This window comes from Protomyctophum bolini, assembly GCF_963924005.1.
Source record: "Protomyctophum bolini genome assembly, chromosome: 17".
NCBI classification, from domain to species: Eukaryota; Metazoa; Chordata; class Actinopteri; order Myctophiformes; family Myctophidae; genus Protomyctophum; species Protomyctophum bolini.
Window position 1 is genome coordinate 39,943,485 of NC_137878.1, and position 27,998 is coordinate 39,971,482.

Here is a 27,998-nt window from a genome sequence, read left to right on the forward strand (position 1 = left end):
TTCTGTGAAGGAATTTAATAAACTCAACAAAACAATGTCTCCTTGTTATTAAAAAACAAGGGGGGCGGATAAAAAAAAAAAAAAAGTAAAATTTGTAGACATCTAGTTGACTCTGGAATACCACGAATCTACCGGCCGGAGCCTGTCACACTCTCACGCACACACAAACAGTCAAATACACACACAAACAATCACACACGTGCACGCGCACAAACACACTTTCTCTCACTCACACACACATACACTACACAATTTCTCCCATGTACAGCCGTTTATCACTGGAAGCAGAGAGCACTGGAGGGAGAGAGAGAGAGAGAGAGAGAGAGAAGAGAGATTAATTTAATAGCAATTATCAGTGGAAAGATTATAATCTGGACGGCTTTGTTAAAGGGATAATTCACCCCCAAAATGACTTTCATCCTATCGATTAACTTGAATTCATGAAAATTGTGGCGCAAATCTTTGAATATATAGATATTCTTTCAGAGCAAACGTTTTTATTTTTTATCCCACGATTTTGTAACCCATTTTTCACCCCTGTGTCAATGATCTAATGTGATCCTGGGCTCTACACACCCTCCACCAACCTAGTCCCCATATATGGGGGACAAGGGGAGAGCAACCTAGTCCCCATATATGGGGGACAAGGGGAGAGCAACGGACTTGAACTCATGCTTCCTTCATGCCCGAGTGTCCAAGTTGCTCCTTTACACCTGACAGGGGGAGTTTCCCTGGTTGGACGTATAGTGCGTGGAAGGAACACGTTATTCCAACCAGTTCCTTTCCCCCTCCCTCAGGCGCCCCGGCTGGCCAGGGGGAGGCAGTTTAGTGAGCAGGATTACTGCATGTTTTTGTGAGGGTACCTACCCTATAGGGGACACGGGGAGAACATGTGAGGGTACCTACCCTAGGGGACACAGGGAGAACATGTGAGGGTACCTACCCTAGGGGACACAGGGAGAACATGTGAGGGTACCTACCCTAGGGGACACGGGGGAGAACATGTGAGGGTACCTACCCTAGGGGACACAGGGAGAACATGTGAGGGTACCTACCCTAGGGGACACTGGGAGAACATGTGAGGGTACCTACCCTATAGGGGACACGGGGAGAACATGCAAACTCCACACAGAAAGGCCCTTTCGCCAACCCCGCCTTCGGTAACATAGGGTTTCTAAATGGGTTAAACTAAATAGCAAACAACTGAAAAAATAATTATATTTTCTGGTGTGCAACACGCTTCCATAAAATACATGATGCTGGCTACTATAGATAGATAGTATAGAAGTATATGGTTTTAGGCCAGACGTCAAAATGAAAAAAAAAAAAAAAGATTTCTGAAAAACCGTATGTTTCTATATATCAGTGGTGCTCAATATTTCATGTCAAGGACCCCAAAAACTATATGTAATATGCCTCTGACCCCCATCTGAAAATATGTTGTTCCAGCCAGGGACCTCCCCCAGAAGCAAAGATTTGTGTTATTATTAAAAGCGTTCAACTCTGAAAGAATATATATTCAAAGGCTTGCGCCACATTTCCGCGATTTTTCAAAAATAGCAGACCTACAAGCTCGTAGCGCGGCACTCGGTGCCGCGCTACGAGCTTGTAGATCTGCTATTTTTCAAAAGCTAAAGTATATAACATAATGCTTTAAACACCAAAAGGGGTTGTTAATCCAAGTATATGGTTTTTTAAAAAACCCTTCCCAGTTTCCAACTCAAGTTAGATGGCAGAGTGACCAGAGTCCACACACACACACACACACACACACACAGAGCAGCAAAGCCCATTCTGAACGGGAACCCGTTTTGGTGTTAGCATCATGTTATGCTTTAGCTATTGAAAAATAGCAGATCTACAAGCTCATAGCGCGCCACCGAGTGGCGCGCTACGAGCTTGTAGGTCTGCTATTTTTGAAAAATCGAACAACAACTGACATTTTTAGAATCTGATCTCAGGTCAGAATGGGTTCATCAGACCAGTGTGTGTCCAGTGGAAACCTCGTATGAATCTGATCTCAGGTCAGAATGGGCTAGAACAACAACAGTGGTGAGCGATATGCCCGGTGTGGATGGCCTTTTTATACTTGGGTTTCACCCCAAAATAGACCATCTTTACGAGCTCACAAACGTTGCGTAATTGTGCAGTGGTTCCCAAAGTGGGGTCCTGGGAGTGGGGACCCCCCGGGGGTCCTTGAGGGAGTTCCAGGGGGTCCTCTTTCAGCGCCACCTGGTGGTGGTCACCAGTTTAGGCTTTAGGAGTGCCAATTCTCGCATTATAGAAGAAATAAATAATTTGTAATTCTATTATGCATGTAATGTGCATGATGTCATCACCTGTACACCAAGATTAGAGGGATTTTCAAAATATGGATGATTTTTTTTAATTCCCAAGGGAAGACTTGTCTTGTCGTCCGTGGCATCCGGTACTTAATTAATTGCCAATTAGACGTCTTGACGTTTATGGCTACAATTTACAATTACAATTTAGGCATTTAGCAGACGCTCTTAATCCAGAGCGATTTACATCAAGCAAGAACAAAAGCATGGGAATACATCACATGAAAAGCATTTATCATGAAACATGCGTAAGCTAAGAACGTAACAGTGGAATATCTATATAATGAAACTATACATGTAAAATATACATATATACTACAGTACTATGCTATACATATGTACTATGGCGTTCTATGACTATATACAATGCACTTATAGTGCTGTCTACATAACATGCTATAAGTCTGTATCAAATGCTACCAAACAGTTTTAAATGATAGTTAGGAACCAAATGGACCCTTATGGGTCTATAACTCTGAGAGTGTACAATGGAATTTGTACACTCTCAGAGTTAAATTAGCATTGATTTTAGAATATAAATTGGGGGGGGGGGGGGGGGGGGGGTCCCAGAGATAAAAATACCATTAAATGGGGGTCCGTAGACTAATGCATGTCAAACTCATGGGGGTTGAGAATCACTGCTAGAGCTGTAAGAATCTTCTCTTATTATGGGGGTCCCTGGCATATCTTTACAAACGGGGGGTCCGTGGCATATCTTTACAAACGGGGGGGTCCGTGGCATATCTTTACAAACGGGGGGTCCCTGGCTTATCTTTACAAACGGGGGGTCCGTGGCATATCTTTACAAACGGGGGGTCCGTGGCATATCTTTACAAACGGGGGGTCCCTGGCATATCTTTACAAACGGGGGGTCCGTGGCATATCTTTACAAACGGGGGGTCCCTGGCTTATCTTTACAAACGGGGGGTCCGTGGCATATCTTTACAAACGGGGGGGTCCGTGGCATATCTTTACAACGGGGGGTCCCTGGCATATCTTTACAAACGGGGGGTCCATGGGATAATTAGTGTCAATGTGGTGTAACCGTCTGGGCACCCGACTGGTAATCCAGTCGCGGGTTCGACTCCCGAGCCTGACACGGCCTTTACTGCATGTCTTCCCCCCCCCCCCCATCTCTCTCCCGTTTCCTGTCAGCCTACTGTCTGTCCCTTCAAAAAACCAATAAAAGACGTAAGCCGCAAAAAAATATAATCTTTAGAATGTGGGGATCCTTGACATGAAAAACCACTGGCGTTACGTTAATGTTTTGTGAGCTTGTAGATCTGCTGTTTATCCCATTCTGACCGGGCACCCATTTTGGTGTTAGCATCATGTCGTGCTTTAGCTACTGAAAAATAGCAGATCTACAAGCTCATATCGCGCCACCGAGTGGCGCGATACGAGCTTGTAGGTCTGCTATTTTTGAAAAATCGAAGAACGACTGACATTTTTTAGAATCTGATCTCAGGTCAGAATGGGTTAATCAGACCAGTGTGTGTCCAGTGGAAACCTCGTATGAATCTGATCTCAGGTCAGAATGGGTTAATCAGACCAGTGTGTGTCCAGTGGAAACCTCGTATGAATCTGATCTCAGGTCAGAATGGGTTATTGAGATTTTTTCTTTTTTTCTTCTTCTTTTTTGGGTTGCGCGACACAGCGCGCTAACAAGTATAAATCAGGGCATGATTAGACAAACAAGGAGGCACTGTCGTCTCCGCTCTGCCCGGCTGGCCCTCCATCCGTAAGTGGAGAGTTAAATCTAATTTTTTAAAATGTCAGTTTTTATTATAAAACTGTAGTGGAAAGGGACAGAGAGAGAGAGAGAGAGAGAGAGCAGAGATCATGACATGCAACATGAGACAAGAGTCCATGTATATGTGCGTAACGTTGCAGTCGTTTGTTTATCCAACTACGTGTCAAAGCCTCCTTTTATTCATTGTTATTAAATAATCTCGATTATTCTTCTGAGACGGTGGTTTTCAATCCTTTTCATGTCAAGGTCCATTTCTTTTTTTTTTTATATTATATTTTTTATACCACGATTTTGTAACCCATTTTTCACCCCTGTGTCAATCATCTACTGTGATCCTGGGCTCTACACACCCTCCGCCAACCTGGGGAGAGCAACGGACTTGAACTCATGCTTCCTTCATGCCTGAGTGTCCAAGTTGCTCCTTTACACCTGACAGGGGGGAGTTTCCCTGGTTGGACGTAGCGCGTGGAAGGAACACGTTATTCCAAACAGTTCCTTTCCCCTCCATCAGGCGCCCCGGCTGGCCAGGGGGAGGCAGTTTAGAGACCAGGATTACTGCATGTTTTTTGTGAGGGTACCTACCCTAGGGGACACGGGGAGAACATGCAAACTCCACACACAAGGTCCATTTTTATGTATTGGGCATTTGAACCACGGAACCACACATTTGATGAGATTTAGCCTCTCAGACCCAAAACCTACGTTGTCGTCGTTGGATAAGACTTTGTCCACAACTCCATGCTGTATTGACGTTGGTACCGTTAGAGACAGGCAAACTGGAGAGTGAAATGAAACCAAATGGACCCCTTTACGGGTCCATTTCTTAAACTGTAAATATATCTTTCCCTTTCTTGAACTGTATATATATGATGTTTTTCATAAAGTGTGTATATTGGTGCGTCTTTAAATGTTCTGATGAATTGAAAATGGAGGACCCCGTTGTAAACAAGTCTTAGTGCTTGTTGGAGCCAGGAGGCTTTATCCTCGTACCCCCCCACCCCCCCTGTACTGTACTGTACTGTACTGTACTGTACTGTACTAGCCCTCCTCCCTGGCCTGTGTGTGTGTGTCTGTGTGTTAGGCTGTGCAGCAGTGACACTTGGTGGTGAACAAACGCTATGACACCAGGACCCACACACACATAGCTGTCTATAGGAGTGGTTGGACCCCCACACACACATAGCTGTCTATAGGAGTGGTTGGACCCCCACACACATAGCTGTCTATAGGAGTGGTTGGACCCCCACACACACATAGCTGTCTATAGGAGTGGTTGGACCCCCACACACACATAGCTGTCTATAGGAGTGGTTGGACCCCCACACACATAGCTGTCTATAGGAGTGGTTGGACCCCCACACACACATAGCTGTCTATAGGAGTGGTTGGACCCCCACACACACATAGCTGTCTATAGGAGTGGTTGGACGCCGTTCCTCTAACATGTAAATCATCACGTGGTTCTGCTCACCTATTGGCTCCTCCGGGTGGAACGCCACTTCGTTGACGGAGCCGGCGTGGCCCGGCAGCTTGTAGAGGATCCTACGAGAGGTGGTGTCCCACACGTACACGAACCTACGAACCAAACGCACCCACAACACAGTGAGAACACGTACACACGAACCTACGAACCAAACACACCCACAACACAGTGAGAACACGTACACAAACCTACGAACCAAACGCACCCAAACACAGTGAGAACACATACACAAACCTACGAACCAAACGCACCCAAACACAGTGAGAACACGTACACGAACCTACGAACCAAACGCACCCACAACACAGTGAGAACACATACACGAACCAAACGCACCCACAACACAGTGAGAACACATACACGAACCAAACGCACCCACAACACAGTGAGAACACGTACACACGAACCAAACGCACCCACAACACAGTGAGAACACGTACACACGAACCAAACGCACCCACAACACAGTGAGAACACATACACGAACCTACGAACCAAACGCACCCACAACACAGTGAGAACACATACACGAACCAAACGCACCCACAACACAGTGAGAACACATACACGAACCAAACGCACCCACAACACAGTGAGAACACGTACACGAACCTACGAACCAAACGCACCCACAACACAGTGAGAACACATACACGAACCAAACGCACCCACAACACAGTGAGAACACATACACGAACCAAACGCACCCACAACACAGTGAGAACACGTACACACGAACCAAACGCACCCACAACACAGTGAGAACACGTACACACGAACCAAACGCACCCACAACACAGTGAGAACACATACACGAACCTACGAACCAAACGCACCCACAACACAGTGAGAACACATACACGAACCAAACGCACCCACAACACAGTGAGAACACATACACGAACCAAACGCACCCACAACACAGTGAGAACACGTACACGAACCTACGAACCAAACGCACCCACAACACAGTGAGAACACATACACGAACCAAACGCACCCACAACACTGAGAACACGTACACGAACCTACGAACCAAACGCACCCACAACACAGTGAGAACACATACACGAACCAAACGCACCCACAACACAGTGAGAACACGTACACACGAACCAAACGCACCCACAACACAGTGAGAACACATACACGAACCTACGAACCAAACGCACCCACAACACAGTGAGAACACATACACGAACCAAACGCACCCACAACACAGTGAGAACACGTACACACTAGGCATGTGAATCTCGTCTCATCTCACGATTCGATACGCATCTCGATGCACTGCCAGCGATACGATACATTAGAGATACATGGAATCCCCTGGCGATACGATGCGATACGATTCTCCCTCTTCCCGATGCGATGCGATAACCATTTAGTTCAAATCAATGCGATACGATGCGATTCACCCCTCTACCGATACGATGCGATTTGATGGAGATTCATCACAATAGAAAGGATTTATATTAAAGCTCTATTAATTTCCCAAAACATGTAAAAATGCATTACATTTAAATTCAAAGCAATTTATTGTTTTACTGTAGGTTAGTATTATAGCTCTGCATCTCAAACAACCCAAATTATAGAATTATGTAAGTAAACAAAGGGTCTGCTCTCTGCTGGTTATTGTGGAATTGTTAGATTACTAATAATCATAGGCTATAGTATAATAATTATATCTCAAAGGTCAATTTGAGGTTTTGAGTATAGAGGGTTCAAGAGATTAAAATGTAATATCCTATGTAATAGCTCAATTAATGTTACCAACATATAAATAGAAAATAAACAAATAAACAAAACAAAAATGACAGGTCACACTCGTAGTGCTGTCAAACAAGTAGTTTAATCTGCAACACAGTTTAATAATATAATTGCCTATGTATAGTGGGGGTCCCTGCTTGATCTCTCACTCTCAGCTAAGTGGTCCTTGGCTTGACCTAAAAAATATTGAAGACCCTGGCCTGCATGTATTATTAACGTTATAAATACATAGCAGATGTACAAGCTCACAACTCGTCTCATCCACGCCCCGCTGTGAGCTTGTGGATCTGCAATTTTAGGCGTGCGACACCGTCTTGCTGCAGAATATAAATAAGGCTTCTATCCCAGAGAATAGCAGGGGAAAGCTGGACAGTGGAAAGTTGTGGAACGGTTGTAAACGACTTTAAACGCAAGCAGTACACTGACCCAGCTGTGGCGTTGTTGTTGTTGTACACGTGTGCAGAAGCAGAAGCAGAAGCTTTCTTTAATTACAAATTGATGATCGCGAGTCGCGACGCAGATTCGCGTCGGAGAATCAGCTAGAACAGCTGTGGGGTGTGGATCATTTGCAGCACGCAGCGCTACAGTGAAAAGTCAACTGATCGACGGACAGCTATTTTATAAAAGGTTGTGCTTCCTTTGTGCGTGGGGTTCACTTCTGTTCGTCGCGGGTGCTCTTTATAGTCTGTTGTCTCAACGTGTATACTCTGCACAGAGTAGCTGCGTGCTCGCAGCGCACAGCCGCACACTGTGCGGAGCTGGCTGCGAGAGACCTTTTTTTTCCTTCCTTTTCTGATGGTACGTTCAATGCGCCTCGGAAACACAGGATAGGGTGAAATTTACCATGAAAAAACAGTGCAACCACGGATTTTACCGGTGCAAGCACTCCGCGAACGATCCATCGAGATTTCACCCGTCAATTTTACCGACACACAGTGAATGAACCGATTCACTCGCATCGCGCACGTCATAATCGATGTATCGATACGTATCGATTATTTTCCACATGCCTAGTACACACGAACCAAACGCACCCACAACACAGTGAGAACACATACACGAACCTACGAACCAAACGCACCCACAACACAGTGAGAACACATACACGAACCAAACGCACCCACAACACAGTGAGAACACATACACAAACCAAACGCACCCACAACACAGTGAGAACACGTACACACGAACCAAACGCACCCACAACACAGTGAGAACACGTACACGAACCTACGAACCAAACGCACCCACAACACAGTGAGAACACATACACGAACCTACGAACCAAACGCACCCACAACACAGTGAGAACACATACACGAACCTACGAACCAAACGCACCCACAACACAGTGAGAACACATACACGAACCAAACGCACCCACAACACAGTGAGAACACATACACGAACCAAACGCACCCACAACACAGTGAGAACACATACACGAACCAAACGCACCCACAACACAGTGAGAACACGTACACAAACCTACGAACCAAACGCACCCACAACACAGTGAGAACACGTACACAAACCTACGAACCACACGCACCCAAACACAGTGAGAACACATACACAAACCTACGAACCAAACGCACCCACAACACAGTGAGAACACGTACACACGAACCAAACGCACCCACAACACAGTGAGAACACATACACGAACCAAACGCACCCACAACGCAGTGAGAACACATACACGAACCAAACGCACCCACAACACAGTGAGAACACATACACGAACCAAACGCACCCACAACGCAGTGAGAACACATACACGAACCAAACGCACCCACAACACAGTGAGAACACATACACGAACCAAACGCACCCACAACGCAGTGAGAACACATACACGAACCAAACGCACCCACAACGCAGTGAGAACACATACACGAACCAAACGCACCCACAACGCAGTGAGAACACATACACAAACCTACGAACCAAACACACCCACAACGCAGTGCGAACACATACACGAACCAAACGCACCCACAACACAGTGAGAACACATACACGAACCAAACGCACCCACAACACAGTGAGAACACATACACGAACCAAACGCACCCACAACACAGTGAGAGAACACATACACGAACCAAACGCACCCACAACACAGTGAGAACACGTACACGAACCAAACGCACCCACAACACAGTGAGAACACATACACGAACCAAACGCACCCACAACACAGTGAGACAATCACCCTAAAACATAGTGTACAGAATACAAGTACACAAATGTATAAGAAACAAACATACCCACAACACACAGTGAAAAGTGTGTGTGTGTGTGTGTGTGTGTGTGTGTGTGTGTGTGTGCGCGCCACACATGCACAAACCTACACACACAACCAGCATGTCACAGATTTACTGGAAGGTAATTTATTCATTCATTTTAACAGCTATTTTACTAAGGCATGTCATACCATCTGTTCATTTCAGGGATTAGTGTACGTGTGGCGTGTGCGTGTGTGTGTGTGTGACTGTGTGTGTGTGTGTGTGTGTGTGTGTGCACGCTAGTGTGTGTGTGTTAGGTTTAGGTGTTGGAATTAGACATGGTTGAGTGCCAGTGTCATGCACAGGAAAATAGCCGATCTACAAGATCACACCGTGTTGCAGTGCAACACGGTGTGATCTTGTAGATTTATTTCAAAAAAAAGAAAAAAAGATTGGCATTCATAAAATCGTCGTCCTATAATGTTGATGTCGTACAGTAATACGTATGTATATGTGTTGTTAGGCGACTAGGCGACTAGTAAACTAGTCGACTAGTAAAAATGACTAGAAGTGAAAGCCCTAACGTGCGTGTGTTACATTGCTCCTCACCTGTCAGCAGAACCAGCAGATATCTAGCCCTAACGTGTGTGTGTGTGTGTGTTACATTGCTCCTCACCTGTCAGCAGAACCAGCAGATATCTTGCTACCATCAGTGGACCAGGAGCACCTCAGAAGGTTCTAACAGAGAGGACAGGAATCAGTGTTGTTTTCCTCGACTAAAACTAAGACGAATACCTTTTTCCAATTTCCACTGACGAACACCAAATGGAAACTTAAATGAAAACTAAAAGCTACGATGACTCAAACTGAATATACTGACAATTTCGTTGACAAATAAAAAAACAATTCAAGTCAATTTTCAATTAGTTGCATGCTGAAAATAGCAGATCAACATCCGGAAGACTGACCTGGAAGTACAATTATAACTCAATGGCTCGAGTGAGCGGAAGAATTAAGCCCATTCTGACCCGAGATCAGATCATAAAAATGTCTTCTACATCCTGACACTTTTCTGGAAAAGCTATGTTTCTATGTCAGAGAGAGAGAGAGAGAGAGAGAGAGAGAAGAGAGGAGAGAGAAGAGAGAAGAGAGAAGAGAGAAGAGAGGAGAGAGAGAGAGAGAGCGACCGAGCCGACCCGGTTATTACCTTCTCAAAGTTATGGATGTTCCCCTGGAAGATCTTCACGCACCTCTCCTTGGGGGCAAACGGCCGGACGTCCCAGATACGCACTGTGCACACGGAGCAGACGTGGGCAAGTTAAAAAGGGGCATTCAGTGATTTGGGAGAAAAATAAAAAACATGTGCACAATGCACGCACTACAGTGGGGGGGGGGGGGGGGGGGGACAGGCCAACAGCACACACACCAAGGCCCGCCCCCGCTCCATCATGATTGGCGGAAGGCCCCTCTCTATCTAGAACAGGGGTGGGCAACTGGCGGCCTGGGGGCCACATGCGGCCCCCACCTTCACTTAATGTGGCCCTCAGGTTAATATCAGAATACCGATATAATATTGGTTCCAGCTGTTTACAATTCCACAACATGTGAACATGACCTGCTTTAATTACTTCAGTCTAAATTAGTAGCTCAATGCTCAACACACGTATAATTAAAAGGCATTTGAAATGACATAAAAATGTAAATTTTCAGGATTCCAATTCGAAAATATAGCAAAAATAGCCGATCTACAAGCTCAAAAGCTCGGCTATTTTTGCTACGACAGTAATATATGGCCCTAGGGAGTGAGTGTGGAAATAGTGGCCCTCTCCATCGTCAAAGTTGCCCACACCTGGTCTAAAACCACTGATATAGAAACATGAGGTTTATCAGAAAAAAATACATAAAAAAATAATAATAATAATGTCGACGTCAGGCCTAAATGGGTTAATTATGTATGCATATTCCACACACGTGCACATACTGTAAGACGTCACTCTACTATTAACCAATTTAGACCAGATTAAAAAACATTCACTTTGAAATAATATAATATATTCAAAGATTTGCGCCACATTTTTTACGATTTTTCATAAATAGCAGACCTACAAGCTCGTAGCGCGCCACTCGGTGGCACGCTACGAGCTTGTAGATCTGCTATTTTTCAATAGCTAAATTATAACGTAATGTTTAAAACACCAAAAGGGGTTCCCGCCCCAAAATGGGCTAATTCACACCACCGTTCAAAAGCGTGCAGTATGTTTTGTTCCAGCAGCAACGCAGCATTAATTTGCTCTGTAACGTTGACAAAGTGCCACATAAAATACTTTATTAATAATAATAATAATAATAACCCTCATTTATAACAATCATTCATTTTATAGAGCCAGTCGTTAAAAGATTTGTCACGCCGTTTGTCCCATAGGGCGATCAGGAGACACACAGAACTCTGTACTGTACTGTACTGTACTGTACTGTGGGGCCGAGCAGAACCACTGGTTTTATTTACTACTCGTGGATTCATCTCACGAGTCACGAGCGAAACATTTTCCGTCCTAAAACAGTGAAAACAAGTGTGAAAGGTGTTCTCCACACTAAACCATTAACACAATATGATGTTTTAGTAATATTGTTCTTCAATCTTGCTGTTCTATATACTGCCAACCAGGTGAAGAAATCACACATAGAGGCTTAACCATTTTCTTTCATGAAATATCAGAGGTTTTATTGAACTTTCAGCAAACGATATAATGTAAAAATATACTAATATTTACTACTACTTCTCAATGCGAGACGCATTGAACGCTCGTAGAGAAGCCATTTCCGCCGCGCGACACGCTTCCACAGAAGACATGGCTAGCTTCTATAAAATCTGCGAGCTGACCACCGCTCCGGTGGTGAGGTGACCACCGCTCCGGTGGTGAGGTGACCACCGCTCCGGTGGCGAGGGGACCACCGCTCCGGTGGCGAGGGGACCACCGCTCCGGTGTTGAGGTGACCACCGCTCCGGTGGTGAGGTGACCACCGCTCCGGTGGTGAGGTGACCACCGCTCCGGTGGCGAGGTGACCACCGCTCCGGTGGCGAGGTGACCACCGCTCCGGTGGCGAGGTGACCACCGCTCCGGTGGCGAGGTGACCACCGCTCCGGTGGCGAGGTGACCACCGCTCCGGTGGCGAGCCGACCACCGCTCCGGTGGTGAGGTGACCACCGCTCCGGTGGTGAGGTGACCACCGCTCCGGTGGTGAGGTGACCACCGCTCCGGTGGTGAGCTGACCACCGCTCCGGTGGTGAGGTGACCACCGCTCCGGTGGTGAGCTGACCACCGCTCCGGTGGTGAGGTGACCACCGCTCCGGTGGTGAGGTGACCACCGCTCCGGTGGTGAGGTGACCACCGCTCCGGTGGCGAGCTGACCACCGCTCCGGTGGCGAGCTGACCACCGCTCCGGTGGCGAGGTGACCACCGCTCCGGTGGCGAGGTGACCACCGCTCCGGTGGTGAGGTGACCACCGCTCCGGTGGTGAGGTGACCACCGGAGCTGGAATAACGTTGAGCGGTGGTGAGTAAAAACAAGAGAGAAGGGCTGGAGCGGTGGCGGTGGTTTGCTCTTCACCGCGGCTCAGTGACGTCATGTTGTAGTTCGGTGGTCACCTCACCACCGGAAATCCAGACTATGAATGACACTTTACACAGTGTGAATGCCTACCTACTGACAGAGAGAGGAAGCTGAGCTGAATGTGATGCAGCACTGTGGCATCAGAGAAGGAGTTAAGGTCATTAATACACACTGGCGAATTGGCGACGCGATATATTCGTGCGAATAATTCGCATTAAAAAAAAAAAAAAATTGAAGTCCATGCAAGCTTCCACATCAGTGGCGAATGTGCGAAAATGCGACCGTTTTCGCTCTTTATTTGTTCGCTCTGGTGTCGTATTTTGCAGAGATTCGCAGGCGAACTGCAACATGCAACATTTCGCATTTTCAGATCGCTTAGTGTGTAATGACCTTTAGGATTAAATTAGTATCTTATTTGATTAGTTAAATTCAGGTCTAATAATGATGCGTGTGTGTGTGTGTGTGTGTGTGTGTGTGTGTGTGTGTGTGTGTGTGTGTGTGTGTGTGAGCTTTAACATCCTTGTGTCTACTACGGTGCATACCTTGATTTATGAGCTAGCAACTTCCACAGAGAAACTCATTAAAGTTGGGTGACAAAAACACTGCAACACTAAAAAGTTAAATATAAATTAAACTAGAGAGCGGACCAATGGAAGGAAGGACGGAAGGTCACATGCTCCGACAACTCACTGACAACACAGCTCAGCTCGCTCACGTCACGTATTTCGCTGGCCTGATTATTATAACACAACAGAGCGTCGCAGTATACGATAAACACACACCTGTGTTGTCCATGGAGTTGGATAGTATAAGACAAACACACACCTGTATTGTCCATGGAGTTAGACAGAAGGTAAGACAAACACACACCTGTGTTGTCCATGGAGTTAGACAGAAGACAAACACACACCTGTGTTGTCCATGGAGTTAGACAGAAGGTAAGACAAACACACACCTGTGTTGTCCATGGAGTTAGACAGAAGACAAACACACACCTGTGTTGTCCATGGAGTTAGACAGAAGACAAACACCTGTGTTGTCCATGGAGTTAGACAGAAGACAAACACACACCTGTGTTGTCCATGGAGTTAGACAGAAGACAAACACACACCTGTGTTGTCCATGGAGTTAGACAGAAGACAAACACACACCTGTGTTGTCCATGGAGTTAGACAGAAGGTAAGACAAACACACACCTGTGTTGTCCATGGAGTTAGACAGAAGACAAACACACACCTGTGTTGTCCATGGAGTTAGACAGAAGGTAAGACAAACACACACCTGTGTTGTCCATGGAGTTAGACAGAAGACAAACACACACCTGTGTTGTCCATGGAGTTAGACAGAAGGTAAGACAAACACACACCTGTGTTGTCCATGGAGTTAGACAGAAGACAAACACACACCTGTGTTGTCCATGGAGTTAGACAGAAGGTAAGACAAACACACACCTGTGTTGTCCATGGAGTTAGACAGAAGACAAACACACACCTGTGTTGTCCATGGAGTTAGACAGAAGGTAAGACAAACACACACCTGTGTTGTCCATGGAGTTAGACAGAAGACAAACACACACCTGTGTTGTCCATGGAGTTAGACAGAAGGTAAGACAAACACACACCTGTGTTGTCCATGGAGTTGGACAGAAGACAAACACACACCTGTGTTGTCCATGGAGTTGGACAGAAGGTAAGACAAACACACACCTGTGTTGTCCATGGAGTTAGACAGAAGGTAAGACAAACACACACCTGTGTTGTCCATGGAGTTAGACAGAAGACAAACACACACCTGTGTTGTCCATGGAGTTAGACAGAAGACAAACACACACCTGTGTTGTCCATGGAGTTGGACAGAAGGTAGGATCCTTCGGAGCTCAGACTGAGTCCCGTTATAGAGTCTCCGTGACCGTGCATGTTGTAGATCAGCTTGTTCTGTCTCAGGTCCCACACCTGCACACACACACACACACACACACACACACACACACGAAAGAAAGCAGAGATTAAAATAGGGTGCATTTTGCATCCCAAAACACAGTTTATACCCCTTTTGGTGTTGTGGTCTTGTAGGTCTGCTATTTTTGAAAAATCGAACGACTGACATAGAAACATAACTTTTTCAGAAAACTGTCAGGATGTAGAAGACATTTTTAGAATCTGATCTCAGGTCAGAATGGGTTAAAGGGACGCAATAAAACAACGACCTCTGCATCCACGGGATGCACTACTGTACTGTTTATTTTTTTTATTATTATTTTTTATTATTATTTTTTTGCTAGCTTTAGTTATAATAATAATTTCTTCTTCGGTTTTCAACATGAATATAACCACAATATAACCATTTAAAATGAAACGGGAGTTAAATGCTGCAAAGATATGACTCCTATAACGTGGTTGAAGTGGGACTCATAAAATAAAAATGTCCCTGGGACTCATTTCTAAAAGACCATCCCTGCATCCCAGGACTCATTACACTGAACACCTATTTACATCAGTGAGAAAAGCATATGTCGTTGCAGACACAAACCTCTTATCTCCATATTTTAAAGGTTTTTATGACATTCATTTTCATTTATTTTTCTTTTTCCTTTTAGGTTTTATGACCTCAATTTTCCCCCCAAAAAAACCTGAACTTTGAACATTCAGTGGATTTTCTGTGGTCTGAAGTTTTCTTTGGGGTTTGGAAGCCTTTTGAGCTACAATGAAAACAGGCAACACAGTGAAAACAGTGACATTTGCTGGCAAATCCCATTGACATATATGGGATTTGCAGGCTCTTACATCACAAACTGCCGGCAAATCAGAGCACCTGTTTGAGCCAGAAAACCCCCCAGATCACAGAAAATCTACTGAATGTTAAAAGTTCATGTTTTTTGGGTGCAATTGAGCTTAGAAAACCTAAAATAAATAAGAACAATTCCAAAACCTTTTTTTTAATGTCACAATCCCTTTAACTTAACAGTAGTTTTTCCAACAAAAACTAATGATGTTTAACCCATTCTGAACGGGAACCCATTTTGGTGTTAGCATCATGTTATGCTTTACCTATTGAAAAATAGCAGATCTACAAGCTCATAGCGCGCCACCGAGTGGCGCGATACGAGCTTGTAGGTCTGCTATTTTTGAAAAATTTGAAGAACGACTGACATTTTTAGAATCTGATCTCAGGTCAGAATGGGTTCATCAGACCAGTGTGTGTCCAGTGGAAACCTCGTGTGAATCTTATCTCAGGTCAGAATGGGTTAAAGAACGCCATAGTTCAGCGCTCTATTTAAGTGCAATCTTTGCTCAGTCCAAATTAAACCCTATATTTTATTGAGCATAATTCAGAAGCAGGACATTAATTACAACCTTGATTTGGGCTGCCCAAATATGGAGATGGCAGGCGTCATAGTGGTGATGTCATACTGCACATGAGTGACGTCATAGACTGGTCACATGGGGGTCTGGTTTAGTTGACTCAATGTTTTCTGTTTTTCCTTCTTTTAGTGACCTTGTTTGGCAGTGAGCACACTGTTGGTTGTCATGGCTACCAGTTCCCACCTGATGTCGTGTGGGAGTTCGGTCTGATCCAGATCGTACTGGATAACTGCTAGCTTACATAACGTCTTAAGAGTAGGACTCAGGTCTAAGATGAACAGGTTATCTGTGAGTGTGAGATCTCTTTGGGAGCAACCTCCAAAGAGGATGATACGATCTCCCATCATGCAACAGCACATAGCAACCAATGGACCAGGGCCTTTCCCTTTGGGCTCAACCGTCTTCAAGGAGAAGGTCTCTGGGTTGAATTTCCATAGATAATTGAATATCTGATTCTGGTTGCAGCCACCCAATACGACCAGCTCTCCATTGTAGGTAAAGGCTGAATGAGCCCAGCGTCCTTCTGGAAGAAGCTGTGCAGAAGGCATGCTCAGCCAGAGGTCGGTCTCTGTGTCAAACACTCTGATGGTGTTATCGCCCCCAAATACAAACATCTTCGTCCCAGTGATGGTGGCAGAGTGACACCATGAAGCAGGAGGTGGAGTTCCTCTGGTGTTAATTAAAGTCCAGACCATTATGCTGATGTCCAACTTGTACATGTCATTAGTGACTCCAGTCAGCTCGGTGTCTCCTCCATGGATAAACATGACCTTCCCCAACACACAGGCTGAGTGGCTCCACCTCGCCTCTGGAACAGCTCCAGAAACCCTGCTGGGTTTCAACCACATGTGGGCGTCCACATCAAATGCATAAAGCTCCTTGTAGTACTCCCCTCCATAGTATCCTCCCCAGATGTAGACGGTATCTTCTACCAGCACAGCTGTGTGGCCGCAGCGCCTGGATGGAACCTCAAGGTGACCGTCTCGTCTTCCAGGACTCCCTGGAGGTAACTTCTCCCAGCATAAAGACACTGTGTTGAAGACATGGACGTCCATCTGTTCCATGTCGTTTCCTCCATGATAGTTGCCTCCAAAGGAATACAGTTTGTTCCTCACTGCTACAGCAGCATGATGGGCTCGCTTTGGTCCTCCTGCTTTGGAAATGGTCCAACGCAACATCACCCTGTCTGTCTGTCTGTCTGTCTGTCTGTCTGTCTGTCTCACTCTGTGTTTCCCAGCCTCTCTCTCCCTCTCGACGTGAACAGTCAGTATCAACACAACACATCATCTTATATATCCTGGTGTGAAATCACACGCAACACAAACTGTTGCCACGCACGCCTAAACAACGCCAATTTTTCACAGCAGTTCTCGTCGGTTAAAAACAGCATAAGTAGCAGATCTTGTGTGTGTCATTTGAACTTCCTGGCTTGTCATTTGATCGACTGCCAACACTGGAATCCACGTACGTCATTGTCCCAATGTAAACAGACCAGAGTAATCAAACTGGTTTGAAACTCTTTGTAGGAAGAAAAAAAGAAAAGAAAAGGAGAAGAAAAAGAAACTCGTAACATTTCTTAGGGTACGGTATCGTCTCAATCCTGTCAAAACCCACATGTTTCAATTTGTGGCTTTTGAAATGTACGTCGTATGGAAGCCAAGTAGTCTATGTATGGGATTCTTTACATTTTGTGTTTAATGTTTGTTTAGGGCAATAAATGACGATGTAATATGGTCATGGGTCCCGATATTAATACAGTGAGCGACCCTCACAGGTGCATGCTTTTGGTTAGACATACCATTGGTCCGATATCTCAAATCGTCTTAACGCACCCCTCACCAACCTTAATCCGGTCATTTAACGCACCCCTCACCAACCTTAATCCAGTCATTTAACGCACCCCTCACCAACCTTAATCCGGTCATTTAACGCACCCCTCACCAACCTTAATCCGGTCATTTAACGCACCCCTCACCAGCCTTAATCCGGTCGTTTTAACGCACCCCTCACCAACCTTAATCCAGTCGGACCAATGCCATGTCTGACCAAAGTATGCCTGACTTCAAAAGGAGAGTGTGTGTTTTCTCAACATCCGTGACGTACCTTGATGTCGTTGTCGATTCCTCCCGACAGGACCTGGTCACTGGTGTCGTTGAAGGTGATCGACAGCACCTGGTAGGTGTTCTGGAACGTGTGGATGGCCCCTTTCTTACGGATGTCCCACAGCTGCCAACACACACACACACACACACACACACACACACACACACACACGTTAAGTTACGTTTTTACTTTTTAAAGGAGCATTCAGTGATTTGGAAATAAAACCCCGGTCCACCCGATAACGAAGATGTGCACATGCGCGCACTACAGTGGGGGGGAAATGCGACAGGCCAACTTCCGCAAGCTTGTAGCTTGTGGATTGACTACTTTTGTGTGACATTGTAGTATGATCAAGTAGGCAGTAGGGCAGACCTGGGCATTGTACGGCCCGCGGGCCAAATGCGGCCCGCCGGCTGACTCTGACCGACCCGTGAAAGATTACTTGATAATCCCAAAAATAAAACATACTTTCTAATTACCTTATGGGTGGACTAAAACCGCATTGCTTTTATTTTGAAGCCCATGTATTCTCACAGTGCACGCAATCTGCACGTCAACTGTGCACGTGAATTGCGTGTGATTGAGAACCCGTCTTTCTTCCTTCACCCCCCTCATATGCGGCTTTTTGGATTTATTGTTGACTACGTCGGTGAATGCAAATAGCCATGGCATGAAGCATGCAGCTCCACAACACGGTAGGCGCAGGCGCATGCTTTGATTACCAAACTTCCTTGCAGGAGACAAGTTAAATCCCATTATGCTCCATTGCTTTATTTAACCCGCCTCGCCAATAAAGTTAAGATGTTTTAAGATGCTGCCGTATGGCGTTGTTGCGCCCAGAATGTGGCATGCTTCTGAAGTTCAGAAAGCTTGGGCGATGCGCCGTGAGCTTGTGGATCGTCTGTTTTCGGCACACGAGTCGATCGACGTACCGTTGAACCACAAAGTAAATCTGGCAGAACGAACGTGCACACGTCAACATACAGCGCCTGCCAGGCTGCCAAGTCTCAACAATACCATCACTGGTTGGCTTATTATTGTTTTCAGAACGCCGTTGTTTAATGGTCGCGACTTAACACTCATCTCTCTCTCGATAGTAAGCAGCGCACCATGGGTTGTGAAAGTGGCACCTCCAGTGTCCTCCGAATGGAACTATTAAGAGAGCTACCTCTAATGTTCTCATTGTTAAAAGAAAATGCTAGTATTTACAGGACTTAACTTAAACAAAAACATAGTTTTCAACTGGGAAAGGAAACGTCTCAAGCCTGCAAGTAGAAAGTAAAAAAATCACACCCATGTGAAGTGAGGGGTGCTCTTATTGTACATCATCATGATGTAAAATAGTCACTCTGCCTATAATTTGAGTCAAATGTTTCACATTTAGTTTACCATTGCTTTGCAAAACAATGCAATTTACTGCTATTTATATAGAAATAAAATTGATATCATGCGCATAATTAAGTTCAGCCTTTTGGCCCGGCCCTCCAAAATATTTTCTGTTTCTTTGGCCCCTTGGGAAAAATAATTGCCCACCCCTGCAGTAGGGTGTAGTCACTGTAGTGTGAATCTCTATAAAATTGAGATCACAATTTTAAAAAAAATCCATGAAAATATGAATTGTCTTTAGTCTGTAGTTGCTGAACATTTAATAATACTGCATTTAGAATGTGTCACCTGTAGCCATAACCAAAGCTGGACTTAAACCTCTCTTAACCCATTCTGACCTGAGATCAGATTCATACGAGGTTTCCACTGGACACACACTGGTCTGATGAACCCATTCTGACCTGAGATCAGATTCTAAAAAATGTCAGTCGCTCTTCGATTTTTCAAAAATAGCAGACCTACAAGCTCGTAGCGCGCCACTCGGTGGCGCGCTATGAGCTTGTAGATCTGCTATTTTTCAATAGCTAAAGCATAACATGATGCTAACACCAAAACGGGTTCCCGGTCAGAATGGGTTAAAGTCTCTCTCTTGTAGCAAAGAAATTAAATAGTAACTAAAATAAAATGAATTGGACAGCTAACTAGTGCTGCACCATTCTTGCTCAAATGTCCGAGTCTATATCGCAAGCTTTATCCCCCTGATTAATCGTGCAACACTATTAGGGTGTAAATTTACGGGGGAAAAAATATGGAGATGGGTTTCTGCCCGACAACAGCGATACAGAGAAGAGCTGGAAAAGCACCGAGCATTATGAAATCATATACAGTATATCTTATGTATTGCTGACGCACAGACACACACACACACACACACACACACACACGCACGCACACACGCACGCACGCACAAAAATCGGTTTCATAAAACAAATATCCAAAAGGTAACATCGGATATGAATAGCAACAAAAGCAGTTGATGCCTCAGATGTTTTCCCAAAAACAATCTTGATACCGAGACTGAACTCTTCTTCCACACTCTCCTGGTTGTCCAAAAATTAACCCATTTGGACCGAAGGGTGATTCTACAAATGTCTTCTAAATCCTGACAGTTTTCAGGGAAAAAAACATGTTTCTATACGTCAGGGGTTCATGTCAAGGACCCCCAAAAATATCTGTAATTGGCCGCCGACCCCAGTCTGAAAATATGTTGTTCCTCCAGGGACCCCCCCAGAAACAAAGACTTGCGTTAAAAACGTTGGCTCTCGCCCCAGGCGGTGGCGTAACCGTCTGGGCACCCGACTGGTAATCCAGTCGCAGTGTGCCGCGGACTCCCGAGCCCGTCACGGCCTTTACTGCATGTCTCCCCCCCCCCATCTCTCTCCCGTTTCCTGTCAGCCTACTGTCTGTCCCTTCAAAAAACCAATAAAAGGCGTAAGCTGCAAAAAAATCTTTAAAAAAAAAGAAAATGTTCGCTCTGAAAGAATATAATTATATTCAAATATTTGTGCCGTATTTTCACAAAATTTCTAAAATAGCTGACAGCGCTACGAGCTTGTAGATCTGCTATTTTTTCAATAGCTAAAGTACAACATAATAATGCTTAAAACACCAAAAGGGGTTCCCGCCCAGAATGGGTTAAAAACAGTGGCTGGCTGCTGGTTTTCTGTCCCAACAATGAGGCAGTTGTGTGCGTGTGTGTGTGTGTGTGTGTGTGTGTGCGTGTTCACCTGCCGTTTCATGTCTAATAACCCATTCTGACCTGAGATCAGATTCTAAAACTGTCTATTACATCCGGACAGTTTCATTATGAACCCATTCTGACCTGAGATCAGATTCTAAAAATGTCTATTACATCCGGACAGTTTCATTATGAACCCATTCTGACCTGAGATCAGATTCTAAAAAAGTCTTTGATTTTTCTAAAATAGCAGATCTACAAGCTCGTAGCGCGCCACTTGGTGGCGCGCTACGAGCTTGTAGATCTGCTATTTTTCAATAGCTAAAGCACGAAATGATGCCAACACAAAAATGGTTTCCCGCCCAGAATGGGATAATCTCTGATTAGCCATCTACAATTATGCAATTAAACTGTGTTGTGAGATCAAAAGGGAACTCGTTTAGAGCGCGGCACAGACACAAGGCCTTCCCCTCATGCTTTAACAAACGAACCACACACACAATGAAGAGTGAATTCTGTCTGTTGAACCCGGGCGAAGGGGCAAATGCCTTCTTCTTCCTTCTCCACATTTCAAGTGGCTCAGGAGAAGGTAGCGCATCGTCCAGTTCGAACCCGGGCTCCCCCCAGAGTTAGGTGACCTTCACACCAGAAAGCTTTACTGCGATTAAAACGAATCCTGCTGCACATTGTCAGAAAGTGCATTCGTTTGGCAGGTGTGAATGCTCATTCGAATGCTAATGCGCATCAAAGAACCGCATTCTACTCCGCCCAAAAACGGGGGTTTCGCTTCGCTTCCAAATCGCACTTGATTACGATTCAGTGCAGGTGTGAATGCAAATAAAGGAAATTAAGCAAACAATGTGGCGGGTGAGGAGCTAAACACAGTTGGAGACACAGAAGGCATATTTTACGCAAAGATGTCCCGTTACCGTGGATAGACGTGGTCGAATGAGAAGACCGAAGCCCATGGTCGAAATGAGGACATTAATCAATTGCTTAAGGAAACGCATAAAAACACTGCCATGAATTATAGCCTACAGAATATTCTGTCTGTGCGTGCCGTAAACATGGAGTGCTGTCACTGTGTGGGGACTCTTAGGCCAGGGACTTTTTCTGTCTGTGCGCTCAGCGCTGTGCCTCCATGCCCAAAGCAACAGTGCGTGCAGAGAGAGAGAGAGATATATAGAGAGAGAGAGAGAGATAGAGAGAGATAGAGAGAGAGAGAGAGAGAGAGAGAGATAGAGAGAGAGAGAGAGAGATAGAGAGAGATAGAGAGAGAGAGAGAGAGAGAGAGAGAGATAGGTCCAGTCCCTGACGGCACGAAACATGCACGTTATGAGTATCATTTTAACACCATTTCACTGTGTAGGCTATATTTTATGAACTGAACACATTGATAAAATCCCCTGCTGCGTTTGACACAGCCAGTGTGAAGGCAAACCGCAGCAAATGAAATATGCAAGAATCCCAATTTCTCCGCCCATTCGCATCAAGGCTATATTATTTTACTTATATTGACCCTATAAACAATTTAGTATTATTTAGTATATGTAAGGTTTTGCCCACTCAAATGGTACCTCATCAGATAATCCCCACATTATCCTACAACAACTTCTGTGAACAGACTTAAATTATAAATAACAGACTTAAATTATATTTGTACTTAGGCTGTTCTGCTCTCATGAAAGTTTATAGTTAGAGAAATTCAAAGTCCAGCCGTCTGCTGTCCAGCCTCTCCCACCCCTCACTGGGGAAAATTCTGGGAGGAAAACAGAAACGGGGCGAGTAGTATTGTTACCCACACGAATACACACACACACACACCTTGACTGTGCCATCGTCGCTGCCCGTGCAGACCAGCTGGGGTCCTCTCCTGGCCGGGTAGCAGGAGTTGACGAAGGACGTGTGTCCTTTCAGTCTCTTGATCCTCTCCCCCGTCTCGCTGTCCCAGACGCCCACGGTCTTATCCGTGCTGGCCGAGAACAGGAGGCTGACGAAGGAGGAGGAGGAGACAGAACAGAACGGGCCTTCATCATCATCATCATCACACAATCAATCCATGATTACAAACAAATCAATAATATCTATTATTCCGTCCCGTCCGTGTCACCTGCTGATACATGGAGATGCCATTTTTTACAAATGCAGAGCAGATGCATGTTGGTTTAGTAAGTTAGCCATTATTCACGTTTGTTGTTATTTAGATTTGTTTGTGCTTGACCACAATGTTAAAGCATGTCATTTAGATAGCATGACGTTGTGTAAAAAGGCGTGTAATGAAGAAGGTTGATGTGAAGCTCTGAATCATGAATAGATCATGACAATCAATAATTGGAAGGTCCTTTGCAGGCATTATATTACCAATGTATATTATGTGTGTGTGCTGCTGTGCGATAGCCGATCTACAAGCTCTCTGTGCGAGTGTAGATCTGCTATTTTCAGCAAGCAACCAAGTGTAAAATGACTTATACTGGATCTCTTGTCCACTAGTCCCTTCCTAACATTTTAGTCTAGTTTTTATCTGTCGACGAAATTGTCAATACATTTAGTCTTAGTTTTAGTCATCATAGCTTAGTTTTCATTTCCTTTTCGTCAGTGAAAAAAAGGTAGTCGACGAACACGTTTCGTCTTAGTTTTTAGTCGACAAAAACAACACTGCCTCCAATCCAAAAGACTGAAATAGTCGTTGTGGCGACGCCAGAGAACTTTAAAAAATCGGCGGGAATGAATTACCTGCCGTCGGTGTTGTAGTGAATGAATTACCTGCCGTCGGTGTTGTAGTGAATGAATTACCTGCCGTCGGTGTTGTAGTGCAGATCCAGCACCGCTCCGCTGTGACCCTTCAGAGTGGCGTAGTTGTCACAGTCCCCGAACACGTTCCACATCACTGCGGCCAAGGCAAGGCAAGAGTTAAGTGTGACAGTGACACAAACCAATTTGTAGGAGCCCTTATTATGATGGTGCTACAGTATATCATTAATGGTTAGGTTGGCATATTATTTCTGAACACTTGGTGGCGTTGGGGCGTTAGATTTGACAGCACTGGGTGTGTATTTAGAGGGTCACTCGGGGAGCACACTGTTTCTTACAGAGACAGACAAACTTCTACAATAACTTCACTGGTATGTTCATGATGATCGGTGGCCAAATAAGAGATAATTCTGGGCGTCCTTGACATGAAAAAGGTTGAGAACCACCGATATAGAAACATGGGGTTTTTTCAGAGAACTATCAGGATTTAGAGAAGACATTTTCTTTAGAATCGTCTTCAGGTCTTAACCCATTTTGGGCAGGAACCCCTTCTGATGTTAGCATTATGCTATGCTTTAGCTATTGAAAAATAGCAGATCTACAAGCTCATAGCGCGCCACTACGAGCTTGTAGGTCTTGCTATTTTTGAAAAGTCGAAGAACCACTGACATAGAAACATAGCTTTTTCAGAAAACGGTCAGGATGTAGAAGACATTTTTAGAATCTGATCTCAGGTCAGAACGGGTTAAATGGGGTAAGATTGTTATCCATCTCGTCGTGCCGCCGGCCGAGGCCAAATTGATTGAAACGAGACACGTTTGGAAGTGTTTAAATTACAACGGACGGACGGAGGGACTCACGTATGAGCCGGTCGAACCCCGAGGAGGTCAGCGTGGCTCCGTTGGGGTGGAACTTGCAGCAGTAGACCTCTCCCTCGTGACCCGACATCAGCATGATGGGAGCCTGCAGGCTGGAGCTCCGGGGAGGGCCCTGGAGACAGAGAGGACCACCGTTACGTATCGTTACTTAGCCGTTATAAAATACATTTTTTCTTTAAATGAGTTAATATCACAGGCAGTCTCTTCACATACTAGAGCATGTCTGAAATAAGTGTCAGAGCTGAAATCAACATGTAAATATGAAATAAATGCTTAAACATGTAGCTAGGGGTAATGTTAGAGACCACAGAAGACATGAAAATATGAAATAAATGCTTAAACATGTAGCTAGGGGTAATGTTAGAGACCACAGAACACATGAAAATATGAAATAAATGCTTAAACATGTAGCTAGGTGTAATGTTAGAGACCACAGAAGAAGACATGTAAATATGAAATAAATAAAACTTAAAAAAGATCCAATGGCAGTCCCTCAGTCAAATCTGGTCATACATGGTAAATGGTACATTTATATTAGCGCTGGCCTTGTATCCAAAGCGCTTTACATAGATTGTGCATTACATTCACCCACTCTCACACACACACCGATGGCGGAGGATTGGTGATTGTGATGATTGTTTTTTAACGAAAGAATAACGTTTTTAGTTAAAAGAATATTCATTGCTATTTACTGTTTGCGATATACTGCCTCCCTCTGTCTCCAGCTGTCTTTATTAAATAAACAGAAACTACATTTCCCAGGTGGGTTGCCAATCTAAACCAATCAATCAGGATTAGATAGAGATAGAGTACCCAACAAGTAAATGAGTAAATCACAGGGTATAATATGATAGCCTATATGATGGAAATTGTACTAAATACTCTTAAGCACTTTATCTCAGACACTTTGTGATGTTCAGATACAGTAGTTGCTCTTATTGCTGTATGGTCTGTTTTGATTGCTTTGTTTTCATTTTTTGCATAACATGTAAAGGAGAAGGATGACAATAAAACATAATGAATTCCTAGGACACCATAAAGAAGGATGTGACAGAAGGATGTGTCAGCTAAGACCCTTGGTATATTGGTGTAACCGACCCTACATTGCAAAATGGAAAAGCATAGAGTTATCCCTGATGGATGTACCAATACAGTCGCTATTAGGTTGCACTGACAGAGAGAAAGGAATGTTTCAGACAAGGAGTCAGTGGGTAAATGTATCGTTCAAAATATGGCTGGAAGTTGTTAAACGCTTCCAGCTTCAGAGGGAGGCAAAACTTTTAAGTTGGGCAGCATATGACCCTGCCTTCATACCAGCAGTATTAGACAATAGGTATAAACAATGGCACCTCCCCAATGGCATCACTTCTATATGTACTATGATTAAAAATGGAAATATTGACAGTTTTGAAAACCTAAAGCAGAAATATGGGTTGGCTAACCAGGACTTTTTCAGATACTTGCAGGACAGGTAAGGGATTATTTTAGTAAAAAAGTAAAAGGGTCTACTCCAGGTATTACAACAAGCCTAATCACTGTATTTACAAATGCTTATGGCTCAGGAAGCAACAGGGGTCTTGTAAGTAAACTATATAATGGACTTATGTCGTTGAAAAAGGACTCTACAATATATGTGAAAGAGCGATGGGAAAAAGAGTTGGGCATTGATATAAGTGATGAAGTATGGATGAATATATGGGAAACGCAATCAACGACCACTAATTCCTTGACTTGGAAAAACCAGATTTGCTTCTTTATTACTCCAAACCGAAGTCCAAACAGACTAGAACTTGTCCCTTTACTAATAAAACTGTGGTTTTCAACCGGTTTCATATCAAGGTCCATTATTTCTTTGGCATTTTTTTTTACTTGAGCCACAGACAGACCACCCCATTTGATGACATTTTGCCTCTCAGACCCAAAACTAAAGAATATTATATATATCCACAAGTCCATGCTATGTTGGTACCATTAGGAGAAACGGGGTCTATGTTAGGTTCTATGTTCCCCAGGTTCTATGTTCCTAGGGTTTAGGGTTAGCGTTAGCGAATTAGGTTTCAGTGTTTTGTACTATACAATTGTATGAATAAGTACAGAACAAAGAATGTTTTTTGCCATCTTTGTTGAAGAGTCTGAGCAATTATGTTTTGGTTTATTTTATGCCAGTGTTAAGAGACAGCTAGGCAAACATTGAACAAAAATAACAACTCCTCGACGTTCTCTAAATTGTGTAAATTAAGTACTGAAGATGCTCCAACAATTTAACTCTTGAGAGGGTAAAATGAAACCAACTGAATCCGTACATTAACGCTCTCAAAAGAGTTAAAGACCCGCTGTCTGTAAGTAGTAATACCAACACAACGTTATGTTTATGTTTTGGTAGCCAAAAAGTGGCTAACAGTTGTTAGCTTTTTACCATGGCCACGAGTTGGTTTTGTGACTGCGCCGCGGCCACTAGCTCCGTCCTGGCCCGCTTGGGGCCGGTGGCCACCAAGGCCATGTTGTCCGCGGACCTCTTCTTAGGCTCGATCATCCTGAAAACACAAAGCTTTGTGGCTGGCTGATACTGCGACTTTTAATTCAAAACTAAATGAATGTGTGTGTCGGCTTCCTTTTTTAATGGAGTACAATACAGACCAGACAAGACAAG

At 44.5% G+C, this 27,998-nt stretch overlaps 1 protein-coding gene across 1 annotated transcript; it reads right to left on the minus strand.

The window, feature by feature from the left end:
• On the minus strand, positions 1–27,992 carry snrnp40 (small nuclear ribonucleoprotein 40 (U5)). The gene is made up of 10 exons (XM_080787639.1): positions 27,765–27,992; positions 25,331–25,460; positions 24,513–24,606; positions 23,544–23,709; positions 18,656–18,778; positions 15,022–15,142; positions 10,787–10,869; positions 10,256–10,317; positions 5,567–5,670; positions 1–294 (listed from the first exon to the last, which is right to left on the minus strand). The coding sequence occupies exons 1-10, from the start codon at positions 27,879–27,881 to the stop codon at positions 245–247; spliced, it is 1,050 nt and encodes a 349-aa protein (XP_080643765.1). The 5' UTR covers positions 27,882–27,992; the 3' UTR covers positions 1–244.
• Between the last annotated feature and the right edge of the window lie 6 nt (positions 27,993–27,998).

What these genes read in the sequence shown, in the direction of transcription:
- snrnp40 (XM_080787639.1), bottom strand. Translation starts at nt 27,881, where the DNA reads ATGATCGAGCCTAAGAAGAGGTCCGCGGACAACATGGCCTTGGTGGCC. An exon ending in GAATCGACAACGACATCAAG is followed by an intron (nt 15,143 to 18,655) that starts GTACGTCACGGA and finishes GTGTGTGTGCAG; the next exon opens with GTGTGGGACCTGAGACAGAA. An exon ending in CCACCCGGAGGAGCCAATAG is followed by an intron (nt 295 to 5,566) that starts GTGAGCAGAACC and finishes CTCTCCCTCCAG; the next exon opens with TGCTCTCTGCTTCCAGTGAT.